The 22,065-nt window shown below is 41.0% G+C and overlaps 1 protein-coding gene across 1 annotated transcript in view; it reads right to left on the bottom strand.

Moving 5' to 3' along the window:
- DNAAF1 (dynein axonemal assembly factor 1) overlaps window positions 1–8,998 on the bottom strand; it is a 28,835-nt gene extending 19,837 nt beyond the window's left edge. Inside the window, exons 1-4 of the mRNA XM_089692879.1 lie at window positions 8,890–8,998; window positions 8,708–8,809; window positions 6,793–6,865; window positions 4,402–4,493 (exon numbers count right to left, since the gene is read on the bottom strand). Coding sequence (XP_089549005.1) covers window positions 4,402–4,493; window positions 6,793–6,865; window positions 8,708–8,809; window positions 8,890–8,950 — 328 coding nt within the window. The 5' untranslated portion in view covers window positions 8,951–8,998. The remainder of the gene's footprint in view (window positions 1–4,401; window positions 4,494–6,792; window positions 6,866–8,707; window positions 8,810–8,889) is intronic.
- Window positions 8,999–22,065: the final 13,067 nt, after the last annotated feature.

The raw sequence follows: 22,065 nt of genomic DNA, 5'->3' as shown, positions 1-22,065 counted from the left end.
ATGTAGGATAAATTCTTACCGCCACTTCTAAATATTACAGAAGATCATCCAATTCTTGAGATCCAGCTATATGTCCTAAAAATACCTTTTTCTCACAATGGCAAATATTTTTTTTTTGGCCATATTGTTCTGTCATATAACCTTAAAGCGGAGTTCCACTCACCCTGTCAAAAAATAAAAGTCAGCAGCTACAAAAACTGTAGCTGCTGACCTTTAAAAAACAGCCACTTACCTGTCCCTCGGTCCCGTGGTGTGTGCCCAACAGCCCAATTCACCAGCCGTCCCTGTATTCCAGGAGGCCAGCATCTTCAGTGTGGGCACCCGGCTGTGATAGCTTGCGGCCGGGTACCCACTGCGCATGCGCGAGTAGAGCTGCGCTTCATGAATGGTCCTGTAGTCTTCTGGGACCTGTCACATGTCCCAAAAGACTACAGGGAGGGAGGGAGGACACCTTCCGTTTCCGATCACCTAGGTGATCGGCCCAGAAGTGGGAGCGAGTACCTGTCAAATTCGGGTACCAGCTCCGCAAAGGTGCCAATTCTTAATGGGGAGTGGGGGAGCAGTCCTTAAAAGGGAACTTTCCCTTTTGGGTGGAGCTCTGCTTTAAATTCTACTTTAAACAAGTTACCCAACACATGGTTCCCGACCATATGGCATCTTTCCAGAGCCTTGATAAAACTTCAGAAGGATGCCACAGGGTCAGAACTATCCTTACATAAATAGTATGAATGGTGTACTATTCTATGCAAAGGAAGATTCCAGATGAGCCCCTACAGAATTATCCATTAAAATGTTACACCACACTATACTGCTTTTATCAGGGATACCCTAGGAATGACAGTCTTGTTTACTGCCTTAAAGTATAACTAAAGGCAAAACTTCTTTTTTTAGTTTTGGATACAGTGGTGTCAGAACTTTAAACATTCAGAAACCATGAAAATAGAATATAAAGAACAAATTGGCTTCCAGCATGACCATGTTACATTACATAGAGATTAGTTCAGGCCTTCCAGTTTAATTCTGTGAGACCAGAATAGTTCCGACGGTGGAGATGCATTAAAATTCTTGTCAGTTTTTATTGTTGTCTGTCATCCTATTTGTCCTGTTTACCATTATCATTGAAAGTAAAAGAAAATCCCACATTTTGGATTGTTCCCAGAAAAGTAATAGAGAGGAAATCTTCCAACTGGGACAATAGTTCTGGTGACCTGGGGGTCCCCAAGAAACTCTCTTAATTTGCAGGGATTTCCTCTCACTTCCTGTTATGGGGCAGGAAATGAAGAGAAATCTCTGCAATGGAACACAGATGGCAAAAAAAAAAAAAAAACATCTGACAAAATGAAAAATGAAAAAAAAAAAAAAGTTTTTCCTATAGTTCTACTTTAAATCTCCAGGTAAGTGAACCCCCCCCCCCCCCCCCTTCTCTACAGCTCTTTACAATTATGCCTTCTGCTTCATCCATTTCACCTTTAAAATCATCTAGTCATGGAGGGGAAATCTACACACCTGAAAGTCACAATGATTCCTAACCTTCTGGTTGCAGCTCCCCCCTCAGCTCCCCTTATACTTACATGAGCTCCATCTCGTTCAGGTGATGTGCATGAGAGCAGCAGCTCTCTGGGGTCTCTCTCTCCTTGTTGGCTCACACAGCTTTGGGAGCCATTGGGTGGAGGGGCGGGGACGAGCCATGCTCTGTGTGTGAATGGACAATGTCCTATCACAGCAATGTGACTCGGAAGCGAGCCTGTCCAAGTGTCCGCACAGCAAGAGGCCTGCTGTTGGGGCACTTGGCAGGGGGGAGGAACCGGGACCGCTGGAGGGAAACCCAAAAAGGAGAGGATTGAGGCTGCTCTATACAAAACCGTTGCACAGAGCAAGTAAGTATAACATATGAATTCTTATACTGTACCGCGCTCCAATATTATCAACCTTTTGTGATTAACCTTTTTTGGTTGTGTGAATTTCTTAATATACCACCTATAATCCAATCATTACTTACTTCTATGGTGCTTAAATATACAATTAACATAAATTAATTTATAAATATGAATTAAAAAATTATATGTGATTATAACAAATATTAATAAAAAATTAATGAAAAATTGGAATGTCAATTCTATGTGAATAAAATAATAAAAAATTAATAAAACATTAAAAAAAAAAAAAAGGGAATGTCAATTATTTTCTTTAAATTTGAGATGGTGTTGTTATTCAATTTAGTTAATGTGATAAGTCTGTGTTGGCAGCTTGAACCTCTCCCTCGTCTCCTCTCCTCTCTCCTCAGCTCAGCTTTCTCAATTGTGCTTTCTTCACTGGCTGCTTTGTTTATTCCTCCATATATGGAACATGCAGAGAAGGGAAAAGAAACATAGTGTCTTATCCGGGATATAAGTGATTTATTGCTCTTTGATCTCCCACTCACATTGTGTAAATGTAAATAACGCTTTGCATACAATGTATCAAGATCATGCTTCAGACAGCCTGGCTGATGTGTTTGCTTGCAGTAAATATACTCGCTGCCAACACAGACTTCTCACATTAACTAAATTGAATAACAACACCATCTCAAATTTAAAGAAAATAATTGACATTCCCTTTTTTTTTTTTTTTAATGTTTTATTAATTTTTTATTATTTTATTCACATAGAATTGACATTCCAATTTTTCATTAATTTTTTATTAATATTTGTTATAATCACATATAATTTTTTAATTCATATTTATAAATTAATTTATGTTAATTGTATATTTAAGCACCATAGAAGTAAGTAATGATAGGATTATAGGTGGTATATTAAGAAATTCACACAACCAAAAAAGGTTAATCACAAAAGGTTGATAATATTGGAGCGCGGTACAGTATCAGAATTCATAGTTTAATTTCATACACCTAGAGAGGGTGTAATTAGTGCCTGGCGATCCAATATTTAATAAATATTCACTTAAGCACACAATTAACACTAATAATAGAGTAAGTTAACTCCTGGTGGCTCACAAATAACTATTCTATTAAAGTAAGTATAACATGTTTATTTAATTCCAACCTTTAGAATCACTTTAAATATGGTTAATAAAGAAATCATACCAGTTGGCATAGACAAACTTGGACGTTTTCGTATGCGTTTGCCAGGCACTTATTTCTAACAAGCTACCTCACTATGATAACATATCCATGTGAAAGCAACTTAGGGCCTGTGTCAACAGGCTTTTGTTTGTCTGAACTGTTTCTCTTCCCATTAAAGTCAATGAGAAGGCAAAAACAGCTTAGATTGATGGGGACAACAGGTCAGAAGGAGGTTAACTGTAGCTGTCAACAAACTGTGAATGATTACAGAAACGTCTCAAATTAATCTGAAATGCAGGCTGAATGCACCTGAAAGCAAGCTGCATTAGCCCATAGATAATAGCACTTTAGGGATCATTCACACCGCAAAGTGTGCGTTATGCACATGTAAACGCACATGCATTGACATGCATTTGCAAGCTTGTTGCATTTTAAAGCACGCTGCTATACTTCTTTTTCTATTTTTTTTTTAAACTTCACTAAGAGCTATTTGTGAAGAAAACTTCAATTAACTATTTTTACTCTTGCGTTTATGTGCAATGCATTTACACAGATTGTGTTGGATTGCGCTGAAAAAAAAGTGTCAATTCTACTTTTTTCAGCGCAGGGATGCGCACAGCAGAGAAATGCACTGGTGTGAACTGCTCCTATTGAAATGTACATTATTTTTCCTATATATATGCACTAGCATGCATTGATCAATGCATGTCAGTGCATCTGGTGTGAATGGATCCTTAGTTAAACCAAGCTTACTTATGGCTCAGTCCTCACTCCTCACTTTTCTTTAAACCAAGGCCTATTTCTTTACTGTTGTACTACTGGAAGTGCTAAACATATTTTCAGAAATAAGTATAAATCAACACACATAGAAACATAAAATCCTCAAAAATCCCTTAAAGTCATATCAATATCCTTCCCTTAAGTACCAATAACTAATATATAAATTGACTTAAACCCAAAACCCACAATTACAGTGATAAATCAAGTCCCAAAGGAATTACCCAAAAAATTGTTATGCAAACATAAAACAATCTCAAAATAAAAAAATATGCATAAATACAATAAAGTCCCAATACATAAAGTGTCCAAATAATATGTCCAAACTATATCAAGAATTGTTCTTAGTTTGGACATATTATTTGGACACTTTATGTATTGGGACTTTATTGTATTTATGCATATTTTTTTATTTTGAGATTGTTTTATGTTTGCATAACAATTTTTTGGGTAATTCCTTTGGGACTTGATTTATCACTGTAGTTGTGGGTTTTGGGTTTACGTCAATTTATATATTAGATATTTTCAGAAATAATAGCTTGATTAGTGATATCACTTACCTTTATAATGTAAATATAGAGTGTCATTTAGATATGGAGTTATATAAAGCTTTTGCTGCTTGCATAGATCTCGCAGGTACTTTTTGGTTAATCTGAGACAAGAATAGATACAATACCAGTAATAAACATATTTGAACAATTTAATAAATAATTTGTATTCATGTAATTAATCTTAGTTACATACCATAAAAATTCATTAATATCACATAAAACAGTTCAATCAGGGTACGCACTGGGAGAGATTTACTACAAGTGGAGCGTGCTAAATCTGGTGCATAGAAACCAATCAGCTTCCAGGTTTTATTGTCACAGCCTAAAACAGAAGTATGGTTTTGTGAAAAAAACAAAACATTTACACTCACCTGGGTGGATGCACTATTAATCCAATGATGTATCTGTTCCCCGCCATCTCTGTAGTGAGATCAAACACCGCTGATCACTCGGTTCTCCCCTCTGGTCTGAGCAGAGAGCCGAGAGTGGCTCTGTGACATCAGCCGACAGCGGGCTTCAGCACTGCATGTCTGTGATCCATAGGAGAAGTACAGCCAAAAAAGCTTTGACTATACTTGTCCTATAATTGAAGAAGCTGTAGTTAGAAGCTGATTGGCTACCATGTACAGCTGCACCAGATTCTGAGTGCTCCAGATTTAGTAAATCTCCCCCACTGAGTTTTAGGTAATCTGTGCATCCAATCAAAAATCTGATTTATTTACTCTGGGGACTCAATCTACAGAGGTCCAATTTACAGTTCACCTCAGTAACCTTGCTAATCTAGCTGAACCCATATGAACCCATAAGAGAAGGATGGAGATTTCTGTAAGCTTCATATCGAAAGCTAACTACAGACACTGAAGAACGATCAGACCGTGCCTGGGCAAAGATTTCTTTTTAGACGGTCCTTGAACATCACCCAGAGTCATGCCTACAGGGGCTGGAGTAGGGGCAATTTCAGACATACCTGGGAAAAAATAATGCGGACTAGCAGTTGATGGGAGACTAGAAAACAGACGGGTTACAAAGCCCATTCCAATCACAACTGTCCCCCTCTAACAGTTGGTGTCATGTTTTTTGCTTCCCCTGTCTGTATTAATAGAAACTTTTAAGACAGGCTGAGGATGGTCAGATCATGTCTACTTTAAAAAATCTATGGGTCCTATTACCAGCTCCATATTTATTTTGATTCGAGCATCACTCACAATTTGATAAGGCACACCTCTGGCTTTTGAGTTGTTCAGATTTCAGAACAGTTTATTTGGAATCTCTGTACTTACTCGTAGCGATCATAAGAGGAAAAAATAGGAGAAAGCCAACAATTAGGGGTTATAAGGTTTTGTAAGTCACATACAACATATTGGTGGTGTGGATTCCAGGTTCCAGTTAGGAGAGAGCAAAAATCACATATCTATCTATGTATCTTGTGACAGTGCTGCACCTTGTCACGGTGTCAGATGTGTTAGATGTCATCCAGGGTTCCAACATATGGAGTTTGAGGGGCTCTGGGATGTCTGTTCTGAGTGGAGAAAACAGGTTTTGCAGTTTTATCCAGGATTGATCATTCCTAATTTGGGTCCACATTTAAAAGGAAACCAGCATGCTCATTGTGTTCAGTACTTTAAGTCATGGAGCAGTCTATGGGTCAGGGCTTCTTCCACTGGAAACAAGCTACTGAAGTAGCAGCATGTGTGCACAGGCACTGGGAAAGTGTCTTCTGGCCTCAAGGAGAGGCAATCTGATCAATCTGATCTGACCAAGTTGTCGTCTGAAGAGATACTAGGAGATGGGAAAGGAAGGGGGGGGGGGGGAGTTTTACTAAAACTGGTGCACTCAGAATCAAGTGCAGCTGTGCATGGGAGCCAATCAGCTTCTAAATTCAGATTGTTCAGTTAAGCTTTGGAAGATGATTGGTGTCTATGCAGAGTTGTACCACATTTTATACTCTACAGTTTTAGTAAATACCCCCCTGTGTGTAACTAGGCAGGAGCCTGTGTAGCCCAAGTTGGGCAGTCTGTTTGTCACAAAGCTGAATGTGATAATGTGGTGAAACGTCTGTGCAAAGACAGGCTCAGGAACTAAAGGAAGGCAGAAAAGTGCTGAGGACACTGGTTTTCTCAAGGATAACAAAATAATTTAGCTGGGAAAATCTATGCTGGCTATTCAACTTTATCCCAAGTAGGTCAACCAGTGAACATCTGTCAGCTTCAAGAAGAAAACTGCAAACACATGACCATTCACCAATCCAAATGTAAACAGCCAATTTGGGTGAACATTCTCTTATACCTGTAGGCACCTTTAGTACATAGTACAATTACAAAGTAACGTATTATTGCATCCTGGATGTGAATCCTTGCAGTGCGAATACAGTTCATTCTTTGACAGGGTTATCATAATTACCTGGAGCCACTGTCCTTATCATTCTCCATCTTGGTGTGTGTTGATGTTTTTCCTGAAATCTGATTACCGCATTCTGTTGAGGTAAATTGAAGAAACAATTATGAATGATAGATGAAAAGTCTCATTCTCAGAAATATTTGGAATAGCTATGGAGGAACCAGTTGTTCTAGGCCAGTCTTTCTCAACCTGGGTGCCTTGAGGTTTCTTCAGGGGTGCCTTGTCAAAATGTCTAAAAATTGCCCAAAACTTGTATACAAGCCATTAGGTGAAAAAAGCAATCTCCCAAGAAATAAAAAAACCTCTCTAGCAATGCACACCAAACTGAGCATGTGCAGAGTGTCATAGAATTATGCAGCGCTCATAAATCAGATCTCATAGTCCACAGAGACCTGATAGCATATAGTAAATCTAGATAAGGTATACCATTAAATATAAAGCATATAAGACTGTGCAGAGTGTCCCCACACTATGTCTTGTGAGAAGATAAGAGGAGTGCACTGGAAGAAGGGGAAGATCAGAGAAGCCAGGATCAAATAGTACGTTTACACAATGCAGATGATTAACCCCTTAGGTTCCACAGTGAGTATAACAAGCATGCTTTACTGCATATACAGACTGATTTTACTGTTGTGGGTTTAATACCACTTTAACAGCTTCCCTGCCAACCTATAGCAGAAATACTGCTACAGGGCGGAAGGCTGTGCAAAAGCACGTATATATACATTCTCCTAGATTGTAAGCTCCAAGGAGCAGGGCCCTCCTAACCCTCTTGTATTGAACTGTATTGTTGCTGTATTGTCTCCCGTTATATTGTAAAGCGCTGAGCAAACTGTTGGCACTATATAAATCCTGTATAATAATAATATACGTGATTTACCTCTCCAGGTAGGGGGAGCGCGTGCCGACCTACCAGCTCTGCCATTGGCAGCTACATAAGTCGATCACCGGGTCCCGGCCAGAGATTCCCAGCCAGCACCCAGAAATCAATGAATAACACTGACAGAGGAGAGACCTGTGTGTAAACAACACAGGTCTCTCTCCTGCCAGCAGTAACATGTTGCTGTGTACTTCTCTGCACAGCACAGAACAGAAATACACAGTAGCATGTTTACATAGTAAAACACACACAACACATGCATTAAAACACACACAGCACACAGTTAACCCTTTGATCACCCCAGATGTTAACCCCTTCCTGCCCAGTGCCATTAGTACAGTGTCAGTGCTTTTTATTAGCACTGATCACTGTATTGGTGTCACTGGGGATGTCAGTGACATTTAGTCAGTCCCCCCTTCCCCAGTGGCAGAAATCCCAGCACCGGTAGTCCCGTTATAAGTTGCTGATCGCAGCCATTACTAGTATAAAAAATGTTTTGCTAAAATTCCAGTATCTATATCGCCATTTGTAGATGCTATAACCAATTAATTTACACACAATTTACACATATCTGTAGCAGAATACATTTTGGCCTAAATTTATGATGAAATTATTTTTTAATTTTTACTGGACATGTTTTATAGCAAAAATATTTTTTTCCCAAATTGCCCGTCTGTTTTTGTTTATAGTGCAGAAAATAAAAAATGCTCAGGTGATCAAATACCACCGAAACAAAGCTCCATTTGTGGGGAAAAAAGGACATAAATTTCATTTTTGTCCAGCGTTGCATGACTGCGCAATTGTCAGCTAAAGTAACGCAGCGCCATATCGCAAAAAATGACAGGTCAGGAAGGGGGGAAATCCTCTGGAGGGCAAGGGGTTGAAACACACTCATTTATGTTTTTTTTTCTTTTACAGCCATGTGAATGTATCCCAGTATTTTCTGCGACAGTAATAGAACCAATAGTAGGACAGTGTGGGGCTAACCAGCTGGACTACAAATACCAGCATGGCCTGAGAGCAGCTGCAGCGCCTTACCTGGAGTGATGTCCTGGATCTGGCCATGTGGGGGCGCCCCCAGTGCAGCCTGTAGTCCCTCCTCACCTGTACACTTTCCCGCACACAGCAGCATTATAACACCTGAAAAGAAAAGTACAGTCACCGCATTCTGCTGCCACAAACAGGTGGGTAAGAGAGAGAAAAACACAATGTAAACAGACCGCACGCCGCTTCCACACACACTGAGCACCGTCCACGGAGCAGTGCGTCTACTGTCACCATAGAAACCAGCAACCATCGGACCCAGAATGCAGCGCGGTCTGGAGATTTCCCCGCGATCTATGGGCGCCTTAGAAGTGTGGGAGTGCTGAGGAGAGAACTCAATGTTGGCTTGGGTCATCTGCTGCCACCCAGAGGGGAAGAACTGGAACTGCTGAGATCTCTACTCTTCATTGGAAAAGGTTCTTTGCACCCTTCTATAGTGTGAAGCCACAGTACCCGGATGTTCCTTCCCGGCCCAGAGTCTGATATACGGTCCCTCTCACACGGGCGTTCCGTTTTTTTCAAAAGTTTTCGAAGAAAAAAACGGATCAGTGCATATCAGTTATGCATCAGTTTACCTCTGTTTTGCATTTGTTTACGTCAGTTATGCATCAATTTACATTCTTATTTTTGTTCATTTACATACGTTTTTATCCGTTTACATCAGTTTGTCCGTTTATATCCTTTTTTGTCTGTTTACATGTTTTACATCTGTTTACATCAGTTTTGCGGCCATTTACATCCTTTTTTTGTCAGTTTACATCTGTTTTTCATCCATTTTTTCATCAGTTCACATGCGTTTTTTATCCTTTTTTTCGTTCATTTACATCTGTTTATGTCAGTTTTTCATCAGTTTACATCTCTTTTTCGTCCATTTTTCATCCGTTTACATCAGTTTCTGTCTGTTTACATCTGTTTTTCATCTATTGTTCCATCCATTTACATCTGTTTTCATCCTTTTTATCGTTCGTTTACATCCATTTTCGTCCATTTACATCAGTATACATCAGTTTTTTCATCAATTTACATCAGTTTTTTGTTCACTTTTCATCCATTTCCATCCGTTTTCCATCCGTTTACATCAGTTTCTGTCCATTTACATCAGTTTACATCTGTTTTTTATCAATTTACATCGGTTTTTCATAATTTTTTATCCGTTTACATGCCTTTTACATCAATTTACATCAGTTTCTGTCCGTTTACATCAGTTTACATCTGTTTTTCATCAGTTTATATCCGTTTTGCATCCTTTTTTTCCTATTCTTTTACACCTGTTTTCGTCCATTTACATCAGTTTATGTCAGTTTTTCATCAGTTTACATCTCTAATCGTTCAGTTTTCATTCATGTACATCCATTTTTCATCCATTTACATCAGTTTCTGTCTGTTTACATCTGTTTTTCATCTATTGTTTCATCTGTTTACAACTGTTTCATCCTTTTTATCGTTCGTTTATATCCATTTTCGTCCATTTACATCAGTTTACGTCAGTTTTTCATCAATATACATCAGTTTTTTCATGAATTTCCATCCGTTTTTTGTTCACTTTTCATCCATTTACATCCGTTTTTCATCCATTTACATCAGTTTCTGTCCATTTACATCAGTTTACATCTGTTTTTCATCCTTTTTGTAATCAGTTTACATCAGTTTTTCATAAGTTTACATCTGTTTTTTCATCAATTTACATCCGGTTTTCATACATTTTTCATCAATTTACATCAGTTTCTGTCCGTTTACATCAGTTCACATCTGCTTTTCATCAGTTTATATCCTTTTTTTCACCTTTTTTTCCCATTCATTTACATCCATTTTCGTCCATTTACATCAGTTTTTCATCAGTTTACATCTGTTTTTCCAACTTTTTACATCCGTTTTTCGTTCATTTTTCATCGGTTTACATCTGTTTTCATCCATTTACATCAGTTTGCCCATTTACATCTGTTTTTTATCCATTTTTTTTATCAGTTTACATCCTTTTTTCATCCTTTTTATCATTCATTTATATACATTTTTGTCCATTTACATCAGTTTAAATCAGTTTTTCATCAGTTTACATACTTTTTTTCATCAATTTACATCCGTTTTTTGTTTTTTTTCTTCCTTATATATCCGTTTTTGTACGTATACATTCATTTTTGTCCGTTTACATCAGTTTCTGCCCGTTTACATCCATTTTTCGGCCGCTCTGGGTCTGTTTACAGAAAAAAAATAGGGTTTTCTTTAGTTCAAAAAAACGGATGTTGGTCATCCGTTTACATCTGCTAGTCCATAGAAACACATGGGTGTCCGTCTTTCATCTGTAAATGGACAGATGAAAAATGGACATACAGAACACCCGTGTGAAAGGGGCCTACCTCTGTATAACACCTACAGAATGTGGCACTGTGTAGAAAGACAAAGTTCAAGCATGTATTCTTAACGGGACATACTAAGAGGAATGACTAAATGGAATGTCCATAAACTTTACCAGGGCGGTGGAATGCCCATAGGACACAATGGAACACAAAATATAAACTCATTTGCAGGCAAATCTGAGAACCATAGCAATTTGCCATTTACCACAGGTGACCCCCAAATAGAGTATCAGATTGGAAGATTGAAATTATATGGGATTATAGCTCATTTCTATGGAATGACAAAAGTAAATGACAGAATGGAATGCCCACAGAGTGTAATGGGAAGTAAGATGCGATTTGACATCAGAACTTTTACACTCCGGCCACACCGATCCTGACTTTGAAATCGTGCGACTTACAGTGAAGTCGAACCATTTCAAAGTGGAATGACATGCCGATTCGAGGTGTGATTTGCAAGACATCTGACAGAGGTGGTGCATTACGTGACAGAAATGCAGGGGTGCCAATATTTTTGGCCATGACTATATATAGATATATAATATATATATATAGAAACAAACAAATATTCCATTTTTTTATGTGTAATAAAAACATATTTTTATACATTTATTTTCATCCTGAGGGTATATAAGCACCTTTAAAGTCCTACACTCCTTTGTTTATATGTGTATATGGTTATATTTGGACGTGGTGCTGATGGATCTGACATACCAATTGTGAATATATATACAGTATATATCAGCCAGGACCATAGATAAGGGGGGGGTCTGACCCCTCCAGAGGAGAGTTGCCAACCATCCTTGCGGGCTGCAGCCCTCAAAATTTCCACTTGCTGGTGAGTGGAAATAAGGTGGAGGCGGCGAGCAGTGCCGGGACTAGGGGTGTGTTAACAAGCAGCGATCTCCTGTATGGCTTTCAATGAACCTGCTGAAAGCCGCGAGAGGAGGAGATGTGGCTTCCAGCTGTTTCACTGAAAGCCATACAGGAGATCGCTGCTTGTCACCACAGTCACCGCCACCCCTCTCACACACCCCTAGTCCTGACACTGCTCGCTGCCCCCCACTGCTGCACAAAATGGTTCAGTGTTCTTTCTGCCCCCCAACTAGCAGTGTTCTTCTCAGTGCCCAGCCCCTCCCTCCATCCTTCGCACAAATAGGAGAAGAGGGGAGAGAGGCTGGATCTGCTCTGCCTCCCCCTGTGCCCACCCACACGCCAGTCTGTGCAGCTTCAGAGGAGGTGTGGGCGGGAAACTGAACACAGCAACCGACAGTCACAGCTCTGATGCCTCTGAAGGAGTCTTGGTGAGTTTAACCTAACCTTCTTTCCTTCCACCCCCCCCCCTCCCTTCCATCCTTCCACCACCCCTCCCTTCCACTCATCCTTCCTTCCTTCCTTCCACCCACCCACCCTGCCTTTCACCCACCCCTCCCTTCCACCCACCCACCCTGCCTTTCACCCACCCCTCTTTTCCTTCCTTCCACCCACCCCTCCTTTCCTTCCTTCCATCCACCCCTTCCTTCCTTCTACCCACCCCTCCCTCCTCTCCTTCCTTCTACCCACCCCTCCCTTCCACCCCTCTCTTCCCTTCCTTCCTTCCACCCACCCATTCCTTCCTTCCTCCCTTCCACCCACCCCTTCCTTTCACACACCCTTACTTCCTTCCACCAACCCCTCCCTTCCATCCACCTCTTCTTTCCTTCCTTCCATCCACCCCTTCCCTTCTTCCAGCCTTTCCTTCCACCCACCCCTCCTTTCCTTCCTTCCACCCACCCTTCCTTACACCCCTCCCTCCCTTCCTTCCATCCACCCCTTCCTTCCACCCACACATTCCTTCCTTCCACCCACCCTTCCTTTCCTTCCTTCCACCCACCCTTCCTTCCACCCCTCCCTTCCTGCCACTCCTCCCTTCCTTCCTTCCTTCCTTCCTTCCACCCTTCCTTCCCTCCACCCACCTCTTCCTTCCACCCACCCCTCCTTTCCTTCCATCCACTCCTTCCTTCCACCCACCCCTCCCTTCCACCCATCTTTCCTTCCATCCACCCCTTCCTTCTACCCACCCCTTCCTTCCTTCTACCCACCCCTCCCTTCCTTCTACCCACCCCTTCCATCCACCCACCCTTCCTTCCCCCCACTCGCCCCTCTCTTTCTCCCTTCCACCCACCCCTCCCTTCCTTCCTTCCACCCACCTCTCCTATCCTTCCTTCCACCCTCCCCTTCCTTCCTTCCTTCCTTCCACTCACCCCTTCTTTCCTTCCACCCACCCCTCCTTCTGCCCACCCCTTCCTTCCTTCCTTCCTTCCACCCACCCACCCCTTCCTTCCACCCACCCTTCCTTCCATCCACCCCTCCCCTCCACCAACCCTTCCTTCAATCCACCCTTCCCTTCCTTCCTTCCATCCACCCCTTCCTTCCACCCACCCTTCCTTCCATCCACCCCTCCCCTCCACCAACCCTTCCTTCCATCCACCCCTTCCTTCCTTCCACCCCTCCCTTCCTTCATTTCTTCAAGGGGGAAAACTTGGGGGGTAGTAAAAATGCATGATATATTATATATATAATAAATTATATTTTGCTTTTCATTATAATCTATGGGCATTTCCTTCTGTCATTCACCTTTGTCATTCCATAGAATACAATGATAATCCTGCATAATCTCAATTTTATACATTGTCACTGAATGTAGAGAGTATGTCTGCTAACGTTTTTTTCTTATACACCTAATGACTAATGCTAAGGATTTATGTGATATGTCTGTTGGTTCTGATTCCAGGTCACATGTTGCTTCCCATTATTCTCCATGGGCATTCTTTTTTGTTAGTCAACTGTCACTCCACATAATACGCTATTTTTGTATTGTTTCACAAAAGTCTCTGTATTATAAAATATACAAACCCACGGGTCCCTCTGTACAGTCTGATATCTCCTGTGTATATTGGATTATTTCCTGCCAGAAGTTCTGAATTTTAGGGCATACCCACCATATATGTGCCATTGTTCCCTTATTGCCGCACCCTCTCCAGCATAATGGCGAAACATGTACTTGTTGTTTATGTGCCACATTCGATGTGATATACCTTCTTGCTAAGCACTTACAGTTCATTTCAACTGTATTCATATTCATCACCTCGTGTGTTAATTTAAATATCTTATTTTTTTATTGCTCATTCAATTTTGTTCCCAGCCCCTTTTCCCATTTCTCTGAGAATGGAGGAGGATCAGAACCCTCCAAATCAATAAGGATCTTATAAATCCCGGAGGTAACATATTTCTGTACTGTGTTTGAACTCAACATTTTTTCAAATAGATATATATCCTCCAACGTTCTCAGTGGTTGTGGAAGCGCCAAAACAAAATCTCCTGGTTGATAGTACCGCCATTCGTTTAATGTGAAAAATAAATCTTTTTTTTTTTCTTTAAATCTTGAAAAGTGTACAGTTTCCCCTTCTCTACTATGTCCTTCAGACATGCATTTCTATATTTAATTCATTTCCCCGAAATATTATCTTTCCCTTGTGGGAAATACTCCGTTCCCACCAGAGAAATCAATACTGAGTTATATTTCCAACCCATTGGCTTGTGCAATGCATCCCACACTCTTAGAACCTTACGTGCCAAAGTGCTCGTGTATCCATCTAAAATACAAAATCACTGAGTCATAATATTTACTAAAATTAGGCAAGTTTAACCCCCCATTTTCCTTTTTATTGCACAAGACCTCATATTTAATTCTTGGTTTCTTATTTGCCCATATAAACCTAAGTATAAAAAGACCCTGGTATATGTAATGGGAGAATGTGAAACGTATATAGGATTTTTGGCACTATCACCATCTTTACCAAGTTTATACGGCCTATCCAAGAGGCCCAACCCCTAGAAAGTCTCACCAATTCACCTTATTTCATTTATTAATGGGATATAATTTGCCTGATTGATGGTGTTAATTTTTTTCCCAAATAGCTTAATTCCCTTTCCCTCCATGAGAATGGGAATTCTTTTTGTATAGCCTGCTTCTCTATCTTTGAGAGACTGATGTTCAAGATCTTCGACTTTGAGGGGTTTATCTTCAGATTTGATAACTCTCTGTATTGTTTTAGTAGTCTTATTAAGTTTGGTAATGATAATCTGGGATTCACAATATAGAACAACAGATCATCTGCGTAAGGTGCTACCTTATGTTCCACTTTGCCTATCTTAATTCCTGTTATATCTACACTCTTTCTTACCATCGCTGGTAAGGGTTCCAGGGATTTTACAAATAAAGGAGAAAGTGGACATCCCTGTCTTGTATCATTAAACATTTTAAAGAACCGTGAAAGGGACTTGTTAATCTTTACAGCAGCTGACGGGCCATTATAAAGCCCTTTCATCAATGTTAACATTTTGGGCCCCAATCCCAGAACCTCTAACATATACATCATAAATCCCCAATCTACCCTATCAAAGGCTTTTTCAGCATCAATCGACAAAATTATTGTCGGCAGCTTCTCTCTCTTTACTTTTTGTAAGAGGAACAGTGATCTCAGGCCATTGTCCCTCCCTTTGCCAGGAATGAATCCCACTTGGTCCAAGTATATCCGTTCTTTCATCCTAGTTGCCAAAACTTTCACATATAATTTTGTGTCTATTCAGTAGTGATATAGATCTGTAGCAGGCGCATTGAGTCCCTTCTTTCCCTTCTTTAAGTATGATTGTTATATATGCTTTCAGTGATTCTTCTCTCATTCCCAGCCACTCTCCTAATGCATTCATATATGTGCATATCCTAGGAACCAGTATATCTTTAAATTTCTTGTAGTAGTTCACCGTATATCCATCAGGGCCTAGGCTCTTTCCTGCTGCCATACTCTTCAATGCCAAAATAATTTCCTCCTGGGAGATAGCTCTCTCTAGGGCCTCTAGCTTTTCTTCTGGGATTCTTGGTAGGCCAACCTCTTTTAAATATTTCTGCCCTTTTCCCTTCCTTTCATCCTCTGTTCCTTTCTGGCCCCAAAACTTTACATCGTACAACCTACTATAATATTTTGGAAACGTATAAGCAATATCAGTGGTGGAATATACCAATTATCCTTTTACATCTTTATTTTTTTTCTACATAATTCTTTGATTTATTTTCCTTTAATCTTTTCATTAGGTATTTCCCTGGTTGATTCCCCCACTGATAGTAATCTTTTGAGACCCTATTAACCTCCCTAGCGGTCTGATTATGTCCATATTTCTGTGCTCAAAGCGGTACATTTTTGTGCATGGAAATATGTATTTTTTTTATTGTAGGCCTGTAATTTTATAACTCACTGAAATCTGTCCGAACAAGAGTCTAGTAAACATCCCAGGTATGTTAAAATTTGAAACACGAAACCATAAATTATAATTTAATAAATAATCATTAAAAAATAATAATATAATAATAATAAATCTAATTCAATAATATAATCAAACCAAAAACACTGAAATTTGAAATAGAGCGCCAAGTTCGCACATCACTGAGCAAAGTCGCAAAATCGTTTCCAGTGTCCGATGACGAATTTCCCCATGAATCATCACTCAATTCCATGGCATCCAAAAAGCGTCCCTTTAGGTCAAAAGCGGTTTTAGGCCAGCTAGAGAACAGCGATAGTAAATCAGAACTACTTGCATAATTGAGTGATAATGATTCGTGGGGAAATTCGTCATCAGACACTGAAAACGATTCTGCGACTTTGCTCAGCAATGTGCGAACTTGGCGCTATATTTCAAATTTCAGTGTTTTTGGATTGATTATATTATTGAATTCAATTTATTATTATGTTATTATTTTTTATGATTATTTATTAAATTATAATTTATGATTTCATGTTTCAAGTTTTATCATATCCGGAATGTTTACTAGACTCTTGTTCGGACAGATTTCAGTGAGTTATTTCTAAATTACATGCCTATAATAAAAAAAATTACATATTTCCATGCAAAAAAATGGTACCGCTTTCAGCACCAAAAATCTGAAATAATCATACCGCTAGGGAGGTTAAACAACCCCTGGCCTAGATATTGCCCTAGAATCTGTTGTGGGTCATTCCCACTATCGATTCCTATGTTAAGGTGTGGCTCTGAACACACACACCTACTCAGCCCCCTATCTCAAAGCATAGGGTATCTAGAGTTTAGGAGCAAGTTTGGCATTCAAACTTCCCGCCATTACTACTAAGCTTCCTCGTAGTTCCTAATGCTTATCTAGCCCTCCTACGTTATCAAACGAGGGAATCGTAACACTGGTGGGAAAAAGAGAGAGGGGAGAGGTAAAGAGAGAAGAAGAGGGGAAAAGAAGAAAAAAAAAGGAGGCCTAGGAGTGACTGGGGAAATCCCCCTCCCACCCCTCTCCCCCCTGTCCTCTCCCCGTCCCACACCAGTTCACATTCTCCTTTTAGTCACCCTCTGCCACTTTTCTTTTCCAAACCTTGAGCACTCTTTAGCCCCCCTGTCCACCCTGCAATGTGTATTTCTTGTAAGTCTCATTTTTCACAGAAGTCACTTAATTCTTCTGGGAATCTCAGTCTTGCCGATTTCCCATCTTACTGCCCAATTAAACATGCCAGGAAGCCCCAGTTATATCGAACATGCCGGGAAGCCCCAATTATATCAAACATTTTTCTCCCTCATCTTTTCCAACAAAGGTTTCAGAGATCTTTTTCTGGCTAATGGCTCGGATGCCATGTCAGTGTAAATTTGCAGCTTTGTTTTTCCATATTTTATTTCAGTGGTCTCACTCAGTTTTTACCATATTCTTTCTCTGTCCTTATAGTGGTAGAATCAAACGATCACATCTCTGGGAGAATCTGCCGCCACTCCTTGCGGTTGCCTAATCCTATGTACTCTCTCCATCAATGGATTAAACACTCTCTTTATTTTATCTCGCAAGTTCTCCCTTTCGGACTCTTCTGCTAGATCCTTAAATTATTTCTTCTCTCTCTATTCTCTTGGTTTTTCCAGTTTAAAGGAGAGATTTCTGTGTTCTCTTTGCATATCTCCTACTTGCATTTCCAATTTAGTGATTACTTGCACATACTGTATGTCTCCATTTTCCCCTCTACTTCTTCCACTCGTGTCAACATTTGACCCAAATCATTTCAAATTGTCGCCATTTCACTTTTCATGGACATCTCCAGTTTCACAAACGTTTCCGCCATTTTGGATTTTGTAGGTATTTGTGACATAGCTCCCTGTTGTTCCGTGACACTTTGTTCTGTTACACTATCCACATTTATCGATGCATTAGTCTGGTTCACTTCTCCTGTCCCGAATGACATTCTAGATTGGTCTCCAGCACATTTTCTAGTTCTCGCCTGTTGCTTATTGGGGGGTAAATTCTCCGGACTTGCAGGGGCAAATATTTCTCTTGCAGGGGCAAATATTTCCTCATTGTACTAGTGTTTGTGTTTGATTGGGGTGTTTTTGCTCCCTCCCCCCTTTAGCTGATCTACTCTTCATCTCTTTAGGCTTTGCCACTGAGTTGTCTATTGAAACACGGATGCTATATTATCATCCGCAGGGAAAATCCCTTTTTCTTTTCCTTCTAGTGACCTTTACAACCCCTACTGTGTTACTTTGGGAGCAGGAGTTATTTGAATTGTTCTTCCAGCCACGGAGTACCCCGGCAATACAGTCCTTCATCCCCCCCACTACTCAGGTATGCTTTAGATTACAACACCTACATCGTGAACAAAATAAATGTAAATGTCCTGCCGTTACCCATGGCAACTCACCACCGCCCTCCTGCAGGTTAGGCTTGTTCTGTTCCAGAGGCATCAACAGCGAGGCTCTTACTTTCCATTCATCATACATCAGCATCAGAGGTTGGTCATCAGCTCTGAGGAAAGGGATTCGTCCCCGAAACGCGTCAGCCATTTGACCGCACTGACAGTGAGAACACCTTGCCTGCCGTTGTGGCCATTGTCATTTTTCTATGATTTTTAGATACATGCTTCGTCTGTGAGTATGTTTTTATTATTTCACTCCTACAATAAACCTTGGATAATGCACTAGGTGTGTGCGCCACCTGTTTTCTCTCTATCTAGTGGCTGATTTCCCCGTCTGAGGAGGGCTGCACCCCTGGAGCATTTCCTTTGGTTGTCACTGTCCTGGTACCCTTGGCTTCCCTTTTGGCTGTGCATATCCTGAGGCGCTGGAGAGTACATACGATATCTTGTTCTGTTCCAGTTCACACTTTTTGGTCCCAGTTGTGGCCTCCGCACCAAACTTCCCGCAGTATTAGTGGGGGGTCTCTCAAACTCAGGTGACCTTGGGTATCTCGGGCACCCGCGGACGCTGTCTCGATACAGGGGACGGACACCTCCAGTGCTCTGCCTCCTATTCATCCACAGAGCCTCACTGCTCTCCCATACCTTTGGGACTTCCTGTCACCATCACAGTCACATGGGTTGTTAAATGAGCAGTCACCTGGGCTCTCTGACCGTCCCCCTCTCCTCCAATGCCACCGCCTCCTGCTCCCTCCTCGTGATCCCGTCACTCCGATGCACTTCACCGGCCACTGCTGACCTTCCGCCTGTCCACAGGTTCACAATATCACGCTTGAATTAACTGAGCTCCTGAAAGCGACCCATTCTTTCACAATGTTTGTAGAAGCAGTCTCCATTCCTAGGTGCTTGATTTTATACACTTGTAGCTATGGAGGTGATTGGAACACCGGAATCCAATGATTTGGAGGGCTGGCCCAAAACATTTGGAAATATAGCGTATACACTGTATATATACAGTCCTGGCCAAAAATATTGCCCCCCTTAATTACTGTCAGATAATGCCCAGAAAATTATTGCAATTACAAATGTTTAGCAATTCTCATGTTTATTTCTTTTGTGTGTATTGGTTTGAAAAAAAATAGTGAAGAAACAAAAAGCCAAATCCGATACATTCCACACAAAACCCCAAAACTGACCTGGATCCAATTATTGGCATCCTCAATTTGATATTTGGTAGCACACCCCTTGGAAAAAATAACTGAAATCAATGGCTTCCTGTAACCATCAATGAGTTTCTTACACCTTTCTACTGGAATTTTGGACCACTCTTCTCTTGCCAACTGCTCCAGGTCTCTTAGATTGGAAGGGTTCCTTTTCCCATCTGCTGTTTTGAGATCTCTCCAGAGGAGCATTATGGGATTGAGATCTGGACTCATTGCCAGCCATTGCTGGTCTTTTGTGCTCTGCTCTCTATGTTCCTTATCCAAGTCACACCTCATACCTTCCCAGGAAGAAAGCTCCCGTCTCTGAGACAAGGTCGTGTGTAATGAGCAGTCTCTCCTGTTTGTGGTCATCTATGGCAGGGTTCCATTCATCCACCAGCAGCAGCCCAGTCTTTTCTAACACCCCTGATAGCTTTAAGACTGTCCTCCCTTTTTTTCTCAGCAGCCTGCAGACACCCCATCCGTGCTCCGTTGCATCAGCCAATCACTGTCCTTACGAACTGAACCAGAATCAGCCAGGATGGCTGTCTTCTGCACTGCAGACAATCTATAAACAGCAGCCACAAAGGAAGAAATTCTACAGCAGTCTGAGTTACACTGCCATCAGCCCTAGGACTTTCATGCAGAAGTGAAGAGTTGGGAGAATCCAGGACTGAAGCCAACTTTAACAAAGTTCTCCTCAATTAGGTACAGGACTGATAGGCATGCAGGAGGTACAAAAACTTGTCAGGATGTTTTTGGTCTCCATAAAGGAAAAGTGGGTGCACTGCAAAGATCTTGAGAGTTTTAAGACCTCTAAGGGATCTTAGATAGAAAGACAGCTGTGATAAATGCTTCAGACTCAACATTAAATATTAAAGTGGCCAAAACAGTCACTTTCTGTTTCTGAGGGAAGGAAAAAGATAGATTTGTCTATCAAGGACTGGAGAGATTCCGAATTAGAGTCTCAGCAGCTGATGGCTTGTTGACTTTGGGGTTGATTTACTAAAATCGGAGAGTGCAAATTCTGGTGCAGCTGTGCATGGCAGCCAATCAGCTTCTAACATCAGCTTGTTCGGTTAAGCTTTGACAAAAAAACCTGGAAGCTGATTGGTCTCTCTGCAAAGCTGCACCAGAATTTGCACTCTCCAGTTTTAGTGAATCAACCCCATTGTATTCTAAGCGCTGCTGCTGTTCACAAACACCTAATGAAAGTATTTGGTGTGCCTGAAATGATATCTTAGGCTCTGTAAAGACACACTAAGCCAATCAAATAAGCAGACATTTCTAATTCTGTAGCAATCAGTACATTGACTGTTATTACATTTGTTTCAAAAACCTGAAATGTTTTACCATTTTAGAGAATGGTCTGTGTGAGGGTCCAAGATCTCATCAGTGGGAACTGCTGATTGCCTAACCATTGGGATTGGATTAGTCACCTGCCAGGAAGTGGTGAGCTGAACTACACATCTTAAAAACCGAGACCTCACTGTTAGTCCAAGTAGAGACTGGTCCTACTTAGCAGCGCACCCACTATGTCTTTTTTACTAATACTCTTAAAGGGACAGTGCACCATCTAAAAAGGGCCCCACTGAAAGCCGGCCAACAGTAATAACTAGGTGCCAGGTACTTTCTGCCACCTTCAGGGGTATCACCATACTATGAATGCATGCTTCGACTCACTGTTACAGCCTACCTTCCCTGGTGTGACAATTTGGGGATTGTTTAGCTCAAATGTTTTGCTCACCAGTGCGTTACGTCCATGCCATATATACCTTTTCAGGGCTTTTTTCTGCCCACTTTTATTTAAAACATAAAGAAAAGCTCACAGCAATCAGCTTCCCTTGCAGGGGTTTCCATTATCAATTAAAAATGAATGATCTTCAAACAGCACCGCTGCTTAGGCTTCATGCCTCAGTCCTTCTGACCATCTAACACAATGTCCCAGTGCTCGTGCCCAAATGCTGTACCTCTGTCAGCTCTCTGTCACATTCCTGGAGCTCTCTGCTGGTCTGTCTCCCTAGTCTTGGCCTCTGTCTGTCCTGTCCCTGACAGCCCTGGGC

This window comes from Staurois parvus, unplaced genomic scaffold, assembly GCF_062004578.1.
Source record: "Staurois parvus isolate SC_StPar_1 unplaced genomic scaffold, SC_StPar_1.0 ptg000607l, whole genome shotgun sequence".
Taxonomy (NCBI): domain Eukaryota; kingdom Metazoa; phylum Chordata; class Amphibia; order Anura; family Ranidae; genus Staurois; species Staurois parvus.
This window is presented reverse-complemented; position numbering and strand designations above follow the sequence as displayed.